Below are 18123 nucleotides of genomic sequence, written 5' to 3'. Positions count from 1 at the left end.
GTTTTCCATGCTAGCATGGGTTGGACGGGTCAACTGGGGTCTGTGAAGCTGGAAGGCTTCGTCAGGCCCAGTCAGATCTGGCAGTGTTTCTATGGCTGGATGCCCTTCCTAACGCCAATAGTTATAAGCCTTCAGTCACTTGCAATCTCAAAGTAGAGAGTAATCAAAAGTCCAATGCATGTGTCTGTCTGAGAATATTCAGAGAGTATGCAACACGTGGAATATCAAAACAGTGTTCAAAAGTAACAGCACATTTTGCAGATGCATCACTGAGGTTAAACAGAGAGTAAATATAATATACACTTCAAAAGATTATTATAATCATCAGCAAAATTATAAGCTTATTAACTTAACCAGAGTAAATCAAGAATGAAGTATATTGTTGGACTTTCTTAACAATAGTCACATAGTTACTGCTACCACTGCTGCTGCTATATATTTTAAGAAAGAATGTTCTTAAATATTACATTTTTTTTTCTACATTTGTTTTCTATATGTTTACAGGATATGTTGAAATTGATGATTTCTTAATATTTAACATCAGATTCTAAGTGTATCACTTTTATGAGTCTAAATTCTTGGTGGAAGAAGATAGAAAGCCAAATCCTAAGCTGGATTCATTTAACTTATCACTTTCTCTACTGGATATAATTATGTTCAAGAAAGCTTGCTTTCACTTGGTTTACTACTGAATTATACAGCTAGTCTTGGTCTCTGCACCTTACTAAAATTTCAATGGTTGTTTATCTGATTGGTATTAACAAAATTGGAACTATAGCACATTGGATTTTAAATCAGAAAAAAGATGTTATTTTTTTTAATATAAGTCAAGGAAAAGTAAGGCCTACAAGATATATATATATATATATATATATATATAGTAATCAAAATATGCAAAATATTTCAGATGTTTGGCCTTTAATTTATGCATAATTGTTGTTTAATCAAGTAGAAAGAATTTTGCTGCATAGTGTATATTTGAGTCTGAAAAGTTTATGAGGATCAATGCTTTCAGTAGTTAAAAATATATTGTAATGTGAGTTATTTTCTTATAAAAGATAAAGTTTTTAATGGTTTGATTTGTAATTATGAATGATGCTATAGCAGTAGACCTGTCAGTGGGTTTTTGCTCTCTTTCATCTCAATTTTTGCATTGGAAATCTTAGCACTTAATTTGATTCGTGAGGTTACATCTTGTTGCAAAACATCAAATCAAGGTGCATTATCTTGATTTGTTAGACATATATAGACATTATTAAAGACAATATATAATATTTATATGTGGAATTATAACCTATTCTGCTAATGCTAAGTGAGTGACAAATTATCTTCTAAAGATAAAATTGCTGAAAATGCAGAAAAGAAACTTGTAGGTACTCTGTAGTGTGAAGAGTAATGCTGCCACCCATCAAGGAGTATATGTATGGATGGATTCTTGTTAAAGAGTTTGTTGCTCTTTTCTATCTTTAGTTAGTGTTTACAATATCTAATATGATTTGTTTTTAATCAAAGTTAAAAGAAATTCTTTTTTGATGTGAGATTTGGGTTGTTTGACAATCCAAACCCTGCTAAAAGTTTTCTATTCTTGAAGCCACGAGTGTTTAGATTCAGTTGTAATTATTTGGTTACTGTTCTAAATATTCTATTATGTCCTCAAACAAAAATATAAATGCTCAAAATAGATATCATGGAGAGCTGTTCAAGCTAGATTATTTAGTATTTGAGAGAGTGAAAAAATACTCACTTTAACAACTGTTGCAGATTTTTCAGAATGCTCCGGCTCATAAAAAATATATATAAAATTTCTTTGCAAATAAAACTCATTGAAAGATTTGCTTTTGAGATAGCAATATACTTACGTAATCTATTAATTTTGGTATCTATTTAATATGCTTGTTATCATAGCTGTACTAAGGCATTTGAAAATAAAAAGAAAACTTGAAAAATATTTTATCTTGGAAAAGTAAAGAATTTTGGCTCTGCAGTACTAAGATGGAGAAATATCAGTGAAAGTAACTGAAACTTTGGAACCGTTACTAAAGCTATCAACTAAAATGCGTTCTCTGTAATCTTTTTAAAGAATTGATTTTACTTCAGAAAATTCTCCAAATTCTTCTCTGATCAGTTTTAAAACCTAACCCAAAATTTTAAGCATGTCTTTGAAGTGTTAACTGTTTGTATAAACTACTGATTATTAAGTGTTATGTTATCTGTGAATAGTATGAAATAGTTTTGTTAGATTTGTTTTCCTGATTATTTGCAGGTGTGCACCAGAGAGTTTAAAATCTCGGCAGTTCTCTCATGCTAGTGATACATGGATGTTTGGTGTGACTCTCTGGGAGATGTTCACTTTTGGTCAAGAACCATGGATGGGTTTCAAAGGATCTGAAGTAAGAAGATTGATACTTTAATTTTTTTGATTAATTATATAATAATTATTTATATGTTATGTTAATTTTTATTTTTAAATGTTCCTTTATCTAATCTAGCAATTCTTAAAAACAAATTGAAGAGTTAATTATTTTCAGATGCTTATTTAAATATCATTTAAAGCATTAAATTGTTTGCTATCCAATTTTAGTGTAGGATTAGATTTCTCTGAATATAGATTCATGTATCAGGTTGATGTTGTTAGAATAGTGTTTTTTCTTTCTCTTCAAAGGTCCTTTATAAGATTGATATAAATGGTGAACGTCTCAATCCTCCAGAGTATTGTCCCTCTCATATTTACCAAATAATGCTGCAATGTTGGGCCAACAAAGCACAAGACAGACCAACATTCTTAGCTCTCAGAGACTATCTTACAAAGGTAAACAATTTCTGCCACCTGCTATGTTATTGTTATTTGTATACAGGAGCTCAACTTGATAACATTGAGGATTACCAAATAAGAAAATATGTTCCTTTTTTTAAAGAGATGTCAAGCTGAAAAATCTTTGTCATAACATTTGATAGTGTAATTGGATGTGACATGTTAAGGTTCCAGTAACTTTTAACATGTTTTAATATTTAAAGTGTTATCAAATTCATTTTTCCAATCCTAAATTTCTTGTGCAATATCTCTGTTTTAACATACATTGTAATTACAAATGTTTATTCAGTAATATTATATCATTGAAACCTCATGTTGTTTAAGACTATATATAGGAGCTTGGTAAAGTTAGTCATTTTAGATCTTAGTCAATAATTATGTTGTTTTCTAGTTTATTGCTGTATTATTTCTTGTTGTCTTCTCTCATTTTCTTCGCTGTTGTTTCATTCTGCTGTTACCTTTTCCACTGTTATTGTCTCTGCTGCTATCTTCTCTTCATTATCCTCTCTGCTGTTATTGTCTCTGTAGTTATCTTGTCAGCTTTCATCATCTTTTCTGTTATCTTGTCTGCTCTTATTGTCTCTCCTATTGTCATCTCTCCTGTTATCGTCTCTTTTTTTGTCATCTCCGTTGTTATTGTCTCTCCTGTTATCTTTCCTTACCTTCTCTTTTGTTGTTCTTTCTGCTATCTCCTGTTATCTTCTCCTCTGTTACCGGCTATGCTGTTTTCTTCTCTCCTCTTATCTTCTCTGTGGTTGTCTTCTCTTCTGTTATCTTATCTTTTAGTATTTTCTTTTGTTATCATCTTCTGTGTTATCTCCTCCATTGATATATTTTCTTTGCTTTTACCTTCAATGCTTCCTTCACCTTTCTGTCGTCTTTTTTCCATCTTCTAAGTTATCTAGCCTCATAATTTACTATTTAGTGTAGCCTCACTTCAGAGGAGTAAGGTTCTAATTAATAGAGAATGTGAGTCTGTATGTTACCTGCATATGTTGAGTTGTTTTTTAAATTCAGGTATTTACTTGTGGCTTCTTTGTATTGTGTACTAGAGAATGGGTTATTGTTTGAGATGAAAGATGTGAGATATACTGTTATATACTTGTAGATAATTCGCAAACACAAAAAGGCTGCAAAAAATATCAGCAACTTCTTTATGAAACCTAGCATTGGACTAGAAATTCAAAGCATCACTGACACACAAAACACACTGGCAATGATTGAGTATAGTTGGTTGTTATGTTTACTACACAGTGTAAATGAATAGTAATGTTTTAAATAAATATAAGTTGTTAATGGTACATGCAAAAACAGGCACACTCATTTGCAGCAAAGTCAATTTTGTTACAGAAGAAATGCATCTGTAGTGATACACTTGTTAACTTTTTGCATATAGATGCAGATGTGGCTGTGTGGTAAGAAGCTTACTTCCCAACCACATGGTTCTGGGTTCAGTCATCATCATTTAATATCTATTTTCTGTGCTGCCATGGTTTGGATAATTTGACAGGACCCAGCAAACTGCAGGACTACGCCAAGCTCCAGTGTCTGCTTTGGCATGTTTTCTCTGGCTGGATGGCCTTCCAAATGTCAACCACATTACAGTATGCCCCCAGCCCCAGGTGCTGTCTTTTTTTTTCTACTTTTTTTGTGCCATTAGCACTAATGAAGTTACTAATCAAGTTACCAGTCAGAAAAGAACAGGAAGGAGAAAAAGCCCATAACTAAGTGGGTGGGATATTAGGGAGGGGGGAATGGCTTTATGTTAGTTGTAAGAGGCATGATTGAGAGACAAGAACTTGTATCTTTCTATAGAGGAGATATCCTACATTATGAGGGTGAGTAATAGTAATAGGGTAGATGAAGATAAAGATGACAGTGATGGTGTACCAGAGCAACTCTATCCATTTTCTCTGCCAACTATTCCTGGGAGGGTTGTGGGGATAGAATTCTTCTGACACTTCCTCCATAGGGTCTTATTGGTCTACCACTTAGTCCTCTGTCAGTTGGCTTAAAGAACTTGTGTTGTGATTTTATGTGTGTGTATGTGACATTCTAATTAAATGTTTGTAGTACAGGAGCTGTGACCTTTCAATCAAGAGAGGTAGCATCTCAACCTGGAGAAATTTCCTAATCTCCAAGCTATGCACCCTGTCAAGTAACATTACTCCAGAGGTCCTTCTGAAGTACCTCAATTCAGCTCCTTATATGTGCAATTGTACTCTTTTGGTCATTATCCAACATCCATACATAGGTTTGAACTGGCACATAAACCAAATAGAAGATAGCAAGTTTGGCTTTTTGTTGGTTTCCACACAGCTTCTATTTACCAAATTCACTCATGAGACACCAATTATATTGCAAAGTGGTACTGAACCCAAACCCACATGATTGTAAAGTGAACTTCTTAACCGCAGCCATGCCTGCACCTAAAGGTGAATTTACATGGTGATGGACTTATTGTTGCTTGCATAACTATCCGAAAAAAATATCATCACAGTTATACTTGGATTCAAGTGAATATAATACTGCTCAAAGTTCAACATTTTAGATGGGTGATGTACAGCATGTATGCATTAGCATTGGCTGATAGGTGAGTGAACTGTCAGTAATGACATTGATTTCAAATTTTAACACTAGGGCAGCAATTTGGTGAAGGGAGTAAGTCATCAACCCCAGTGTTCAACTGGTACTTATTTTATCGACTCCAAAAGGATAAAAAGTAATGTCAGTAATGATATTGATTCATGAAACCAGTATATGGATATTATAACTGTATTTTTAATGCAGTTTATTAAAATCAATATGTAAATATTTGTTTCATCATAACACAGTGTCATAAATTTATCTATTGATACTTTCTATTTGTGTGAAATATATATGGGTAGTTCTCTATTGTTCATTATGTATGATTATATTGTTAGTCAGTCAGAAGTGGTGATCTTGGTGGGTCTGTGTGATATATATTGTCCTGGGGTTTTGCTAAACTGTATTGCCCATAATTTTAATTATTTCAGTTAAATGTGTATATTATTTAAACACATTCTGCAGCTCACATGGTGAGCATTTCTTCTGGCTTTTATGTTGTGAGTTCAAATTCCACTGAGTTTAGTTTTACCTTTCAGCCTTTCGGGATTGATAAAATAAGTAGCCTCGTCTCCTATAACTGCTGGCTTTGTGCCAAAATTTGAAACCATTATTTGAACACAACTGCAAGTGAAGTTGCAAACAGTTTTCATGAAAGGCAACATGGTTAGTATGTACGGATCAACAGCTGAAACTAAATTACTAACAGAAAGAAATGTGACTTATTTAGTACTGCAACTTATTTATGAGGAGACTTACATATATAGGAGATAAAATTGGTATTTTGTATAAATTTGAACAATAAAAGTTGAAGTGACAGCAATGCAGTAATACTTTAGTGGGTGAACTTTACAAGCAGACATATATGGAGTAGAGACACACATTAATGTATATAAACTCTAGCTACCCAAGTACATATCCTATTAAATAGATGGGAAATACTGAAATGGTAAAAGAATAAGATTAAGTATAAGAAAATCAGTTAAGACAAGCAAAAGTCAAGAGAATGGATGCAAAATTACCATTTACAAGAGGACTATACTCTGTCAAAGGGCATTCCCATCTGATGAGTAAAACCTCATCTTCCGGAAGGAGTATAAGTACTTTTTTATTTGTCACCCTCACCTTCTCTTCTCCTCTCTTGATAATTTTTTTTATTATTGCTTATGATTTTCTTCATCTAAATTTCCTTTATTATTTAGTGCACCATCACCATTATTTACCCCACTTCAGACTATCATATCCAAGCACTAATTAAGTTACTCATGTTTTGTTTTACATTTTTTCATACTGCCATGTCCTGAATAGGTCTTGCAGCATCTTGCCATTTGTTGTGGTCTTTTCTCATCTAACACATATGACAACATAAAAACGAAACTAGATACCTACATTCCACTAGTGGAGTTATTTCTAAAAAGACTATAAAAAGTTCCTGCATATATATGTAGCTTTCTTTCTTTTAAATTTTCTGTATTGTAGTATATATGGATGGGGAGCTGCAAGAGACAAAGAGATTTAAGCACTAGATTTTAAAAAATAAGTACTAGAGACAATTTGTTTGGCTAAATATTTCAAGGTGGTACCCAGCATGATGACTGAAATAAGTAAAAGATAAAAAGATAAAACCCGAAATGTAATAGAAATTCTTTCACATACAATAACAAAATTTCTTTTATATATCAGTAGCTATAATAATTAATTATACAAAATCTATTCAGATGCTAACCACATAACTTTTTTCATACAATCATCATCATCATCATCATTGTTTGAACATCCACTTTTCTTATGTTTGCATGAGTTAGACAGAATTTGTTGAGTCAGATGTTCTACAGCTTGATGGCTGTCATATGATATCAAGGCAAGGAGACAGTAACACACACACACGTGCACATGCATATCTGATGGGTTTCTTTTAGTTTTGTCTACCAAATCTACTCACAATATTACAATTAAATACTTCTGTTAATTATGTATAAATATGAAGGTGGTGGTATATATCAAATATAGCTCTACTTGTCATTTCATTCTTCTCTATTTTAATTTGACATTTTATTGACTTATATATTTTATTTTCAACTTGCTTTTCATCATCTTTCTTACCTTTGCCAAGTTATTAACTTTCTGTGGTGTTTTTTATTGGTGCTATTTATTTAGTTATTCCAACCTTATTTGTTGTTGCTACCTGCTTTCTGCCTCTTCTCTCTTATTCATTTACTTGATCATCTTCTCACATCTATTCCATTCTTTTTTTTTTCTCTATTGCTTTTTAAATACGTTTTGAACATTTTTTTTAAAGACTGCCTACTCATATTTAACTTTTTTAAGTCATGACTAAGAGATGAACCAACTTCTAAATGGTTGTTCCACTTCCTGAAAATAGCACCATAATCTCAAATCACACCCTTAAAAAACAGAAAATGACACACTAGACATTGTGGTTTGAAGTGGTCTGTGAGAAATAAGGAAGAGATGGTCAGCTCTGACAGTCTTTTGAACATGTTTTGATCACAGGTCTGTTTGATCAAGATTGATTTGGGGCTAAACTTCGATCATTAGAAGCCTCATGAAAACTAAAAGTGTTAAATATTAAAGCTTAAAGATTTAAGAATTCTTTCCTATATTCTTGAAGAAAGGGCCCTACTAGAAACATTATTTTTCATTCTCCAAGTTACACAAACCTATCAAAATTTTTTTCTCTTTCCTTTTAATCAACATTTTCCATTGCAGGCCATCAATAGTCTTTAGGAAAAATTTTATTGATCATTTTTGCAAACCATAATACAATTTTTAGTAGAGTGAGCACTAACATTTTAATTGATTAAAATTCAGATTCATGACATTGTGCTAGCATCTACTTTACTCATTTTTATGCCACAGGTATCCCTGGCCATTTCCCCAGTCATTCTGTATAATGTTTATTCATGTATTAAACCATAAAAACATGTTTTTTGTCTGTTAAACAATGTTCAGTGTAATGCTACCAACTACTCCTTAGGTAGCTTTTGTGATGTTTATTCTGTTGCAAGCACCTGAACATTTGAAGAAGACACCTGGCTCTTTCTCCATTCTTGTCATTCCTATGTACATCAGCTTTATCATCTCATTAGTCTAGGAGGAAAAACCAACAATCCTGGGTCTTGTCCCTTCTCCCTTCACTAACATATATGAAAAAGATATTGCACTTCACTTCTTCATAAATCATTACATTCGTTCGTTTTTTATGTCTGTAACATACTTTTACATGGCTATGGGATTAAGAATTTTGCTTTGTAGACATGATTTCAGATTCGGTCCCACTGCATGGCACTTTGTGCAAGTGTCTTCTACTTTTACTTTGCGTTGACAAATGCTTTGTGAATGCAAATTTGGTAGATGGAAACTGTGTGGAAGCCCATTGTGTATGTGTGTGTTTGTCCCCTGCCACTGTTTGACAAGTGGTGTTAGTTTGCTTATGTCCACATAACTTAATGGTTCGACAAAAGAGACCAAAAGTATAAGTATCAGACTTAAAAAATAAATACTGGGATTGATTTGTTCGTCTTCAAGACAATGTTCCAGCATTACAGCAGTCCAATGGCTGAAACAAGTAAAAGATAAGATGCATTTATACCAAATAACACAAGACTGTCATTGATTTTTTTTTTTATTAGTTATGTTGATTCAAATAAATAAATAAATAAATAAAAAGGAAATTGGTCTATATTTCTTACACCTGAACATGAAGAAGGCTCAGAGACATTCTAAATCCTAATTTTTGCCATAGCTTGCTCCTGTCCCAAATAACTCACATACATAACAATTTTTCCTTCTTTCTTTCTTTCTTTCTTTCTACTTCATTCCTAGTTATTTTCTATCTTTTCCTTTCTCAATATATTTGCCTCTGTCAGTCAGTGTGTGTGTGTGTGATAAAGGAGGTATGTGTATATGTCTCTGTTTCATGTCCAATGAGGTTTGGATTTAATAATATTTACAGGGTAAGTTTTTGCGCTGCAAGGTAGTGTTCTGATGTTATGGGCAGGACTGTTCTCTGAAGAAATGTTGAAGGTGTTTATGGAAATCCCATGACCTAGTTACTGCTATCTATACACATAGGATAGTTTCTATACACTCTTCTGTAATAGCTTCTATACACTCTACTCAAACGTTATCAATTGCTTGATCTTTTGCAGTCTAAAGTATCCATCATTGAATGACTGGTTGTTATTGATTTCTAGCAGTAGAGGAATTGGTGTTGAGGCAATTATCCTTTTTTCATAGACATTAGCTGAATTTTGGGGCTGTTGTTGTTATGTGCATGTAAAGACGCACATGTATATGTAGGATGGAAATATGTTTTAATGTTCTCAAAGATCAATATTACTGTGAGTTGTAAGTTACAGCACAGTAGAATCAGCTTTCAAAATATTGTGATGAACCTTGAAGGGAGCCTTTCTGTAGTTTCTTCAACTGTTAGAAATAACAGTTAAATTGCTTCAGATGACATTCTACCATCTTAGAAAAGGATAGATACATTTATTCCTGTTCTCATGGCTGAATCATATACCTGTTCAATCAGAGATGGCCTGGATTAATCAACAATTTATTTTGATGCCTACACCATGTATTGAGCTCATAAATTCAGCTTATCTTTAATTTGTTTTTAAATAATTGTTATATAGTGCTTTCACTAGTTTCCTTGGATATAACTTCTAAATTGGTTTGACAACATTGACCTTTTTCCTGGCTCTTCAATGACAAATCTTATTAAATCTATTAAAGAGCCTCAAAACCTTCCTCAACAGAATGCACAAAAGGCACAGGTGGTTTTAAATACTTCTATTATCTTCTGTTATATTTAGTGTGCAGATTTAAATAACCATCAGTTGCATCAATGCTAGAGTCTCTCTTTCTTGTATTTTTGGTCTAAATGATTTTCAGGAATACCAACTCTCTAGAAATCTAAATCCTTGATTTTTGTCAGATCCCAAATTCTAATAACTGTCAACCATTTCCAGTATAGTAATCAGTGGTTCTTGACTATGTTTTACTTATGAACTCCTTTTGATTCCTACTTGACTTGGGTGGACCTTCATAGCCATTTGAAGTTTTTAAAATTTTGTTATATATTTATAATTAAATATTATTAAGAACTGTATTAAAAAAATTGTTAAAGTATTTTGTGTATTGTAGAAGTATAACCAGATTATTGCACATAAATTTTAACAACGAAATCTTATATGGAACCCCAAGGGCCCTATGAACCGTGGTTGAGAACCATTGATATAAATGATTGTACATAATCAACTATGCTTTTCAGAAAATGCAAAATTTTGTGAACCACATCTTTCATGGTTATATTTGCCTCTGTCAGTCAGTGTGTGTGTGTGTGTGATAAAAGAAGTATGTGTATATGTATCTGTTTAATGTCCAATGAGGTTTGGATTTGATAATATTTACAGGGTAAGTTTATGTGCTGCAAAGTAGTGTTCTGATGTTATGGACAGGACTGTTCTCTGAAGAAATGCTGAAGGTGTTTCATGGTGGGCCTTAAAAAACCATTTGGAAAGAACTGCTTTCTATCAATGTACCACGAAGAAAACTTAGGTAAACCCAAGATTTTGGCCTGTAGCCAAATACTTAAAGTGGCTGACAAATTCTTATAAATTTGTATAGCTCATAACATAAGTCTTCTCTTTTGGTAATGAAATGTCATGCAATATCAACAGCATTTTTATCTTATTGTAAGCATTGATGAAAAGATACTGGCCCAAACATAGTATTAAAATCAAGTAGAAAATTTACTAAGCATAAATAATTTGAAATCTCTCATGATGTTGGCACCAAACTGAACGCATTTGTGTCAAAATAACCATATATTTTCATCCTTATGTGGAGATGGTAGTTATTTCATAAAATAATTTACATATTTCCTCCTATACTTTTCTAGGTTAGGCCCAAAGAAATGAAAGCAACACAGAACTTTTCTGAACCGGACAAATTAGAAATTGAAGAAAATGACCATATTGTTGTGGTAGAAGGACGGTAAGAAACACTTCTAATGATTAAATATTGAAGCAAGATTCTTGAGTTATTTGACTTCTTCTACTACCCTTTCTGTTTATAAAACTAATATCTTCTATTCTTGGAAAACCAAATCCTCATGATACATATTTACTGGTATGGTAAGATAGATTAGAGCAACTTGCTTCTCTTTGCTGTCAGCATTTTATTTCTTTTCTTTTTTTTTTTGTTTGGATTCTCTCTTTAGCTTACTGAATTTCATTTTAGCATTCTTTTTTTATTGTGTGCATAAAGTAAATCTATCTTTGAAAGAGAAACTTTTCAAACACATTATTAATTCATAGCTTTAAAAAAGACAAAAATTATCTCTACTTTTTTCAGTTATAATAACTATGGTTAATTGTAGAACTAAAACATTTTGTACTGAAAATAATTTGATGTTTGAGTGCCTTTACTCTTAAGTAAGCACTTGAATCAGATACACTGGAGGGATTTTTTTTTTATTTCATACTATATAAAAATCAAAATTATTGTTGCTGTTTCATTCACTGTTTTATGTCAGTATTTTCTCATAAAACAAAAGTCTACAAGCTGAAATTGGAGAACAGCAATTATGAACAACAGCTTTTTCTCTTTACCTTATAAATTTTATAAAAATTCTATTGTTTTGCAAGTATCTTCAATTTATCTTATTACAGGTCAGAGAATTTCTGGTGGAAAGGTCAGAATAAAAGAACTGGTGAATTAGGCATGTTTCCAAGACATTTAGTGAATCCTCAAAGAAGACTGGCTGGTAATTCACTTTGTTCTGTTTATTGGGTAGGAGAAGGTGGGGAAAAGAAATTGTTATGATAATGTAGCCAACCCAGCCGCTGGCTCTTGGGCACTAAATTGATACTTTCATTTAACTGGAGTAATAAAAGATTTTTTAAGCTTTGTAAATTGTTTTTTTTTTTTCCATGAATATTCTCCATTGATATCTATGTATTACTTAAAGTCCTCAATCTGATTTTAAACAATTAATCTAAAAAACACTGTTATTATCCCAAAATTTTATGACTTAAAATAATTGTAATACTATTTAATAGTAATAGCAGTAATATTATTTAGCAATAATACTGTTTAGCATTAATCCTATTCCTGTGAGCTGGGATAAATTTGTTGAATCAAAATTATCTCTTTTTTTTCTTACATAAGCTTAAAAAGAAGCTGTTTTCTCAATTGTTTTAATACACTACGCCATAGGATGATACTGCCAATTCAGACATTGGAATGAATTGTAATGTGGTTACATTATTTGTCATTAGTTAGGTAGATTGAATGTATTTGTGCCAAAATAACTATATATTTTCATCCTTATGTGGACATGGTAGTTATTTCATAGGTAAAATATGATAACAATATCTATTGTTAGTTAGATAATGTAGAGATACTGTACCTAAGGCTAGAGGGCAGTGCCAATCACACAATTAGAAACAATTTCACATGTTTCAATGTGATACTTTTGTTTATAGTTAAATCGTCAAAAATGTTTACTCTCTAGAATGTCTCTAGAATTGTCAAACTACTTGAGACAATAACAGAAAATGTTGGCCTGTGACTGAAATCAAGTTTAAATTTCTATAAAAGGGCTATCATTTACAGTCAACTCTCTTCAGATGTTTTGTTTCTGTTTTAATATAGTAACAACTGATATTTTATCTGTGTTTATTTTATTTACATATTTGTTTTAAGTATATTTTTAATGATTGTAGATTATGAATTTAAGTTGTCTTGGTTGTGTGTTATCATACGAAATGCCATGGGTTATGGTTGTAGGTTACCATGTAGAATATCATTGTGGACTGACTTGCAAAGTTTTGTTATATAGTTTGTCTATCCTACACTTATCTGTTACTACTTAGTATTTAGTAGTAGATCAGATTATTCAAAACAAAAACAAATTCAAAACTGTTTATTTGTTATTCTTCTTGTTTTAGGTGAAGACATCAGCAAACCATTGAAGAACAGTTTTATCCACACTGGTCATGTTGATGTTAGTGGCAACTTTTGGGGCAATCCTGTTTCTATTGATGAGTAAGTCAAGTTATTTTTATTGTGGCCTTAGGATTTTATATCAATAATTTTGATCTATCTTTAATTGTACACATTATTAATTGCAACAAAATAAATCTTGCTGAAACTCCAGTTCCATCCTCATCCAGCAAACCAATGAACAAGGGCAGTCCAGCTATCTTTACCTGTTCTCTCATAAGTGTATCAAAGACTAGATTATTCAGTGTCTCTCTCTTTCTTAAGATGATAGTAAGAGATGATTGGATGGAGATTTAGCTGCTGTTTTTTGTAGGTCAAGAACCTTGTAAAGACACTCTCATTGGCTTAACCTTTCTTGTTAGTTCCAGATACATATGTTGTTATTGTTGTTGTTTATCCTCAAGCCAACCATGATTGAGCAAATCTCTGATCAAAGATGTTCCAGCTGTGGCAACATCCTCTTTTATTTAGATAAAGTGCATCCATAATCTCATTATCTGGTGTGTCCTTCTCCTTTTAACATGTGTGGTTTCAGTTAGATTTAGCTACTATCCCAGCAGGTTGAGCTGCCAAGATAAGCTAAAACCTCCCTCGGCTTCTATACACATATATTGTAATTACTATTGTTTAATTTGTCTTTTATAATCTAAATTTATTCAAAAGTAAGGTGCCAACTATGTTTCGAATTTATATTGATTAACAATGATGTATAATTGTTTCTAATTTTGACACAAGGCCAACAATTTCAAAGTAAAGGGCTTAGTTGATTCCATCATTCTTAGTAGCTGACTTTATTTTATTGACTCCAAAGGGATAGAAGACGGAGTTAACCTTGGCAGAATTTGAACTCACAAAGGAAAGAGTTGAAATAAATAACACAAAACATTTTATTTCACACTCTAATGATTCGGCCAATCTACTAAAAGATGAAGACATATTTATTTACCATGCACTCGTCCAAAAATTGAAAGAGTCATTTGTCAGTGTTTAGTTGTCATTAGTAAAATATATTTGGATTGAAGTCATTAGAAAATGAATCAACACTAATGTTTCAGGTTTAAATTATGAGATCATCTAAGGTTTTATTTCGTGAATCATTTTATTGTCAGGTTATTTCTTTGCTATTGTAGAGTTTACCTACGTAATCCAATGGAACCTGAAGACATCCATGGTGATACAAATCAAGTGGAACCAACAAACTTACCCGATAGGAGTAAGCGTGAGTTATTTTCTTTATTTCATTTACACCTCATAAACTTAATACTTTTTAGCCATTATATTTTTTCACACATGTGTGTGTTTGCATACACACACACTATTTTCTGCATTATTATTTTTACTTTATATTTAGTTGTACATGTGTAATTCAACGCTAATTGTTTTCTACTCTACATTTTTTTTTTCTTTATTCTACAGGAGGCCAGTTTGCTTACCAATCTTTAAACCTTGGGCGCCACTTTAATTATTCAAAACTGAAAGATGATTCAGTCAAACTAAATTCACCAGTGAAAGAAACAACACAATCATCGGTCAAGCCAGTGCCATTACCATCTTCGCCAAATTTTAAATCAAAAACAACATCTCATCTTCCAAAACAACAGGCTGAAACAGACGAAAAACCTTTAATTGATTTGGAAAATGAATGTGAATCTTTAAAAACCCCACTTCCTTGCCGAGCCTCTCAAAACTCTTTATCCCTTTTTGATTCATTACTGACTCGGGATAATGCCAATGACTCTGTTGAGGGCCACTTGCCCAGAGCACTGCTAGATGTTAATAAATCAACAGATCCATTTGAACTGGATTCAAACTTGAAAAAATATGTCAAAAGTAGCTCGCTCACATCACAAGGATTTTCAAATTTTAACTTTGAATCCCATGAAGATATATCTCCAGCTTTAGTTTCCTGTCCTTCTACCTCTTCAAATGTAACTACTGTGAATAACAAACCCAAAATTCCAAATCAAACTCCGTGTTTTTCTAACATTCAATCAAAAAATTCAACCAGACAAGCATCCTTCATTCCTTCTTCTTATTCATTATACTATTCTTTGCCTCCATGTGAAGAACAAATCAACCATGTATCCCCGAAAAAGTCAAGATCCAGCCTTCAAGATGGTCAAGCAACATCAGCGTATCATGGAATGTCAGCTGGAGAACCTTGCAATAATGCTTTATATGGAAATGTCAGCCCCACTTCCCCCAAGAGTAGTGAGCAGTCTGTAAAAACTAACAAAGCATTTGATTGGTTAAATGATGCACTGAGTGACCTATCAGTAAGTAAATCAGATAAGAATAATAGAGTTCTTCATAATTCAGGTGTACCACCATTATATGATGAAGTGCCACAAGAACAACCTCCACCACCACCTGTGATTAATAAACTTGCTGCATGTTCCCATGGTAATCCATTCCCATTATATGATGAAGTCCCCAGAGAAGAAGTGAGAAAAGACACCTCTAGTTCAATTTATGGCAACTGTCCTCCAGTCAACAATGAAAGGTTTGAAGCTGTACAGAAGGTAGAACTAACTCAGTCTATGGAGGAGGAAAATACGTGGTCATCAGATTCATTTGATTCTTTTGATTCTGATGAGGAGTTTGAAAATGAAGTACCCAGAGTTGAACCACCACCCCCTCTGCCCCGTCGGGATTATGACAATGATGGGGAGGAGGGTTGTCGTAGACCTTCAGGCTGTGAACGTAATCAACACACTGTAAGCCTTCCTCAGAAGGCTTGCATCTATCCTGTGAAACAAGATGGCAAACAACTGAGCCACACACACTATTTTCTAATTCCCCCACGACAGACTGATACAAAGCCCACGCAATGTAATACTGCTGAAGTCAAACCATTTGCTGTTGGTGGTCTTCAAGTTGACTCAATGTCTTCCTCTGACAAAGAAGACCACTCTTTACAATACCAAAATATCACAGCTACCAGCACACCAACTTGTTCCACATTGACTGTGTCTTCATCTCTGCAGCATGGAGCATCATCTTCATCTACAACCTCTAGCCCATCCTCATATATTACTCTTGAGCAAAAATCAATGTCTGCTCCAAGCCACCTTCCAAAATTGAAACAGAACAGTAACAGCACAAAATACCAGTCTCACTCTAAAGTCAGCTCAATACAAAAACATTCCTCTTCTTTTCACCAATCTTCCTCTCCCAAACAAACTTTTGGAATGTCTTCTCCTCAGGAGAAAGTCTACCAAGTTCAGAATAAAGTGTTGGGAGTTACTGATGAGGAATGTCATGCAGCACTCTGTAAATGCCAGTGGGATGTTGATGGTGCCATTCGGTATCTGAAAGTAGAACAACTTTTCCGACTGGGTCTTACATCTCGTGAACAGTGTGAGAGCCTATTAAAGAGTATGCAGTGGGATCTTGAGAAAGCAAGCTCTTTACTTTGGGTAGGATATAAACATAAAATTCAGTGTGAGTCAAATGTATAAGCTATGTTTTAGGTTATGAAAGGAATGGAAATCTACTTGAGCTCACACATCTCTTCACCATGGAAGTTCTTTCGTTCTCTTCCTTTGGCCTGACAGAAATTCAAGCAGTGTATTTTTGCCATATGTATTTTACATGCACATTTACATATTTGCATACATAACTATATAAACATATGCGTTCATATATGTTTCACACTATCAGAAACATGAGCTACTGTATGCAAGTACTTGTATGCATTGATGTACACATCAAAGCATGTATTTTTATGTGCAGCTCGTCAGCTATGATAATGAAACAACACACTGTTAGCAAGAAAGACAAGTTTTGGAAACCTCTAACTTATTCACTTGTCTTTGAAAGAATAACTCTCCTATTTTTGGAAAGAATCTAGTATCCTATTTGGAATATGTTTACCATAATTATTTTGACACCCTTCATACATGATAATTGTAGGATGTGAAAGTAGAGATTGAGGATTTGAATTAAATGAATCAGTTTGGTGTTTCTGCATCACTTCACTCTCATCTCATTGGTTGATGTCAGAATAATAAGTAAATTTGCAAACTGGAATCAAACCTTATTCCTCTGTTTTGCAGTCCATATATTACCATTTAGCTTACATAGCCGTCCCTTTGATAAAGATCATAATTTTTTTTTTCTTGCAGTCTATTTTCTAAAGTATATTCACACAACACCACATACACAAATATCAGTGCAGTTCTTTGCTTTTCTATTAGAATGGAATATATTATTTAGAATAGGTTACTGAGTTGTGCAGAATCAGAGACTGATCTAAGTTTTGACCTCTAGATGCATTGTGTCCACTTTTGAAAATAAGCAGTATTTTGTCCTTAACATTTTGTCAAATAGAAATGTAATGCAAGGCATATAACACAAATGACTTTACCTTTAATAAGCATTTATTTCTGTTAATGGCCATGATCATAATGACTTATAGAAATAAATGCTTATTTAGGTTACTCAACTTCCTTGTATAATATATATATATATATATATATATAAAATATTATTAGAGACAAAACCACTATTTTGCAAAACAAACAAGGAAAGACTTAATCAATACATAAAATTTTAATAAATAGTCAAAAAAACCGCCACTACAATTGTTTCTTGTCTTGATCGACAATCTTCAGGTGGACTTCCAATTTACAAGTCAGTTTCAAATTATGAAACTGACTTGTAAATTGGAAGTCCACCTGAAGATT

The 18123-nt window shown here is 32.9% G+C and overlaps 1 protein-coding gene across 7 annotated transcripts in view; it reads left to right on the top strand.

The window, feature by feature from the left end:
* LOC115209179 (activated CDC42 kinase 1) overlaps positions 1–17913 on the top strand; it is a 228873-nt gene extending 210960 nt beyond the window's left edge. For 6 of the 7 annotated variants that reach the window (XM_029777419.2, XM_036501310.1, XM_029777415.2 and 3 more), the window contains 7 exons: positions 2264–2390; positions 2663–2809; positions 11328–11422; positions 12100–12194; positions 13381–13477; positions 14566–14654; positions 14852–17913. In XM_029777419.2, the coding sequence (XP_029633279.1) occupies positions 2264–2390; positions 2663–2809; positions 11328–11422; positions 12100–12194; positions 13381–13477; positions 14566–14654; positions 14852–16896 (2695 nt within the window). In that variant the 3' untranslated portion in view covers positions 16897–17913. The remainder of the gene's footprint in view (positions 1–2263; positions 2391–2662; positions 2810–11327; positions 11423–12099; positions 12195–13380; positions 13478–14565; positions 14655–14851) is intronic. The other variant, XM_029777416.2, reaches the window with a different exon arrangement.
* The last annotated feature ends 210 nt before the right edge of the window (positions 17914–18123 follow it).

This window comes from Octopus sinensis, linkage group LG3, assembly GCF_006345805.1.
Source record: "Octopus sinensis linkage group LG3, ASM634580v1, whole genome shotgun sequence".
In the NCBI taxonomy this organism is placed as follows: Eukaryota; Metazoa; Mollusca; class Cephalopoda; order Octopoda; family Octopodidae; genus Octopus; species Octopus sinensis.
The sequence above is the reverse complement of the archived record's forward strand: the minus strand, read 5'-3'. Positions and strand labels throughout refer to the sequence as shown.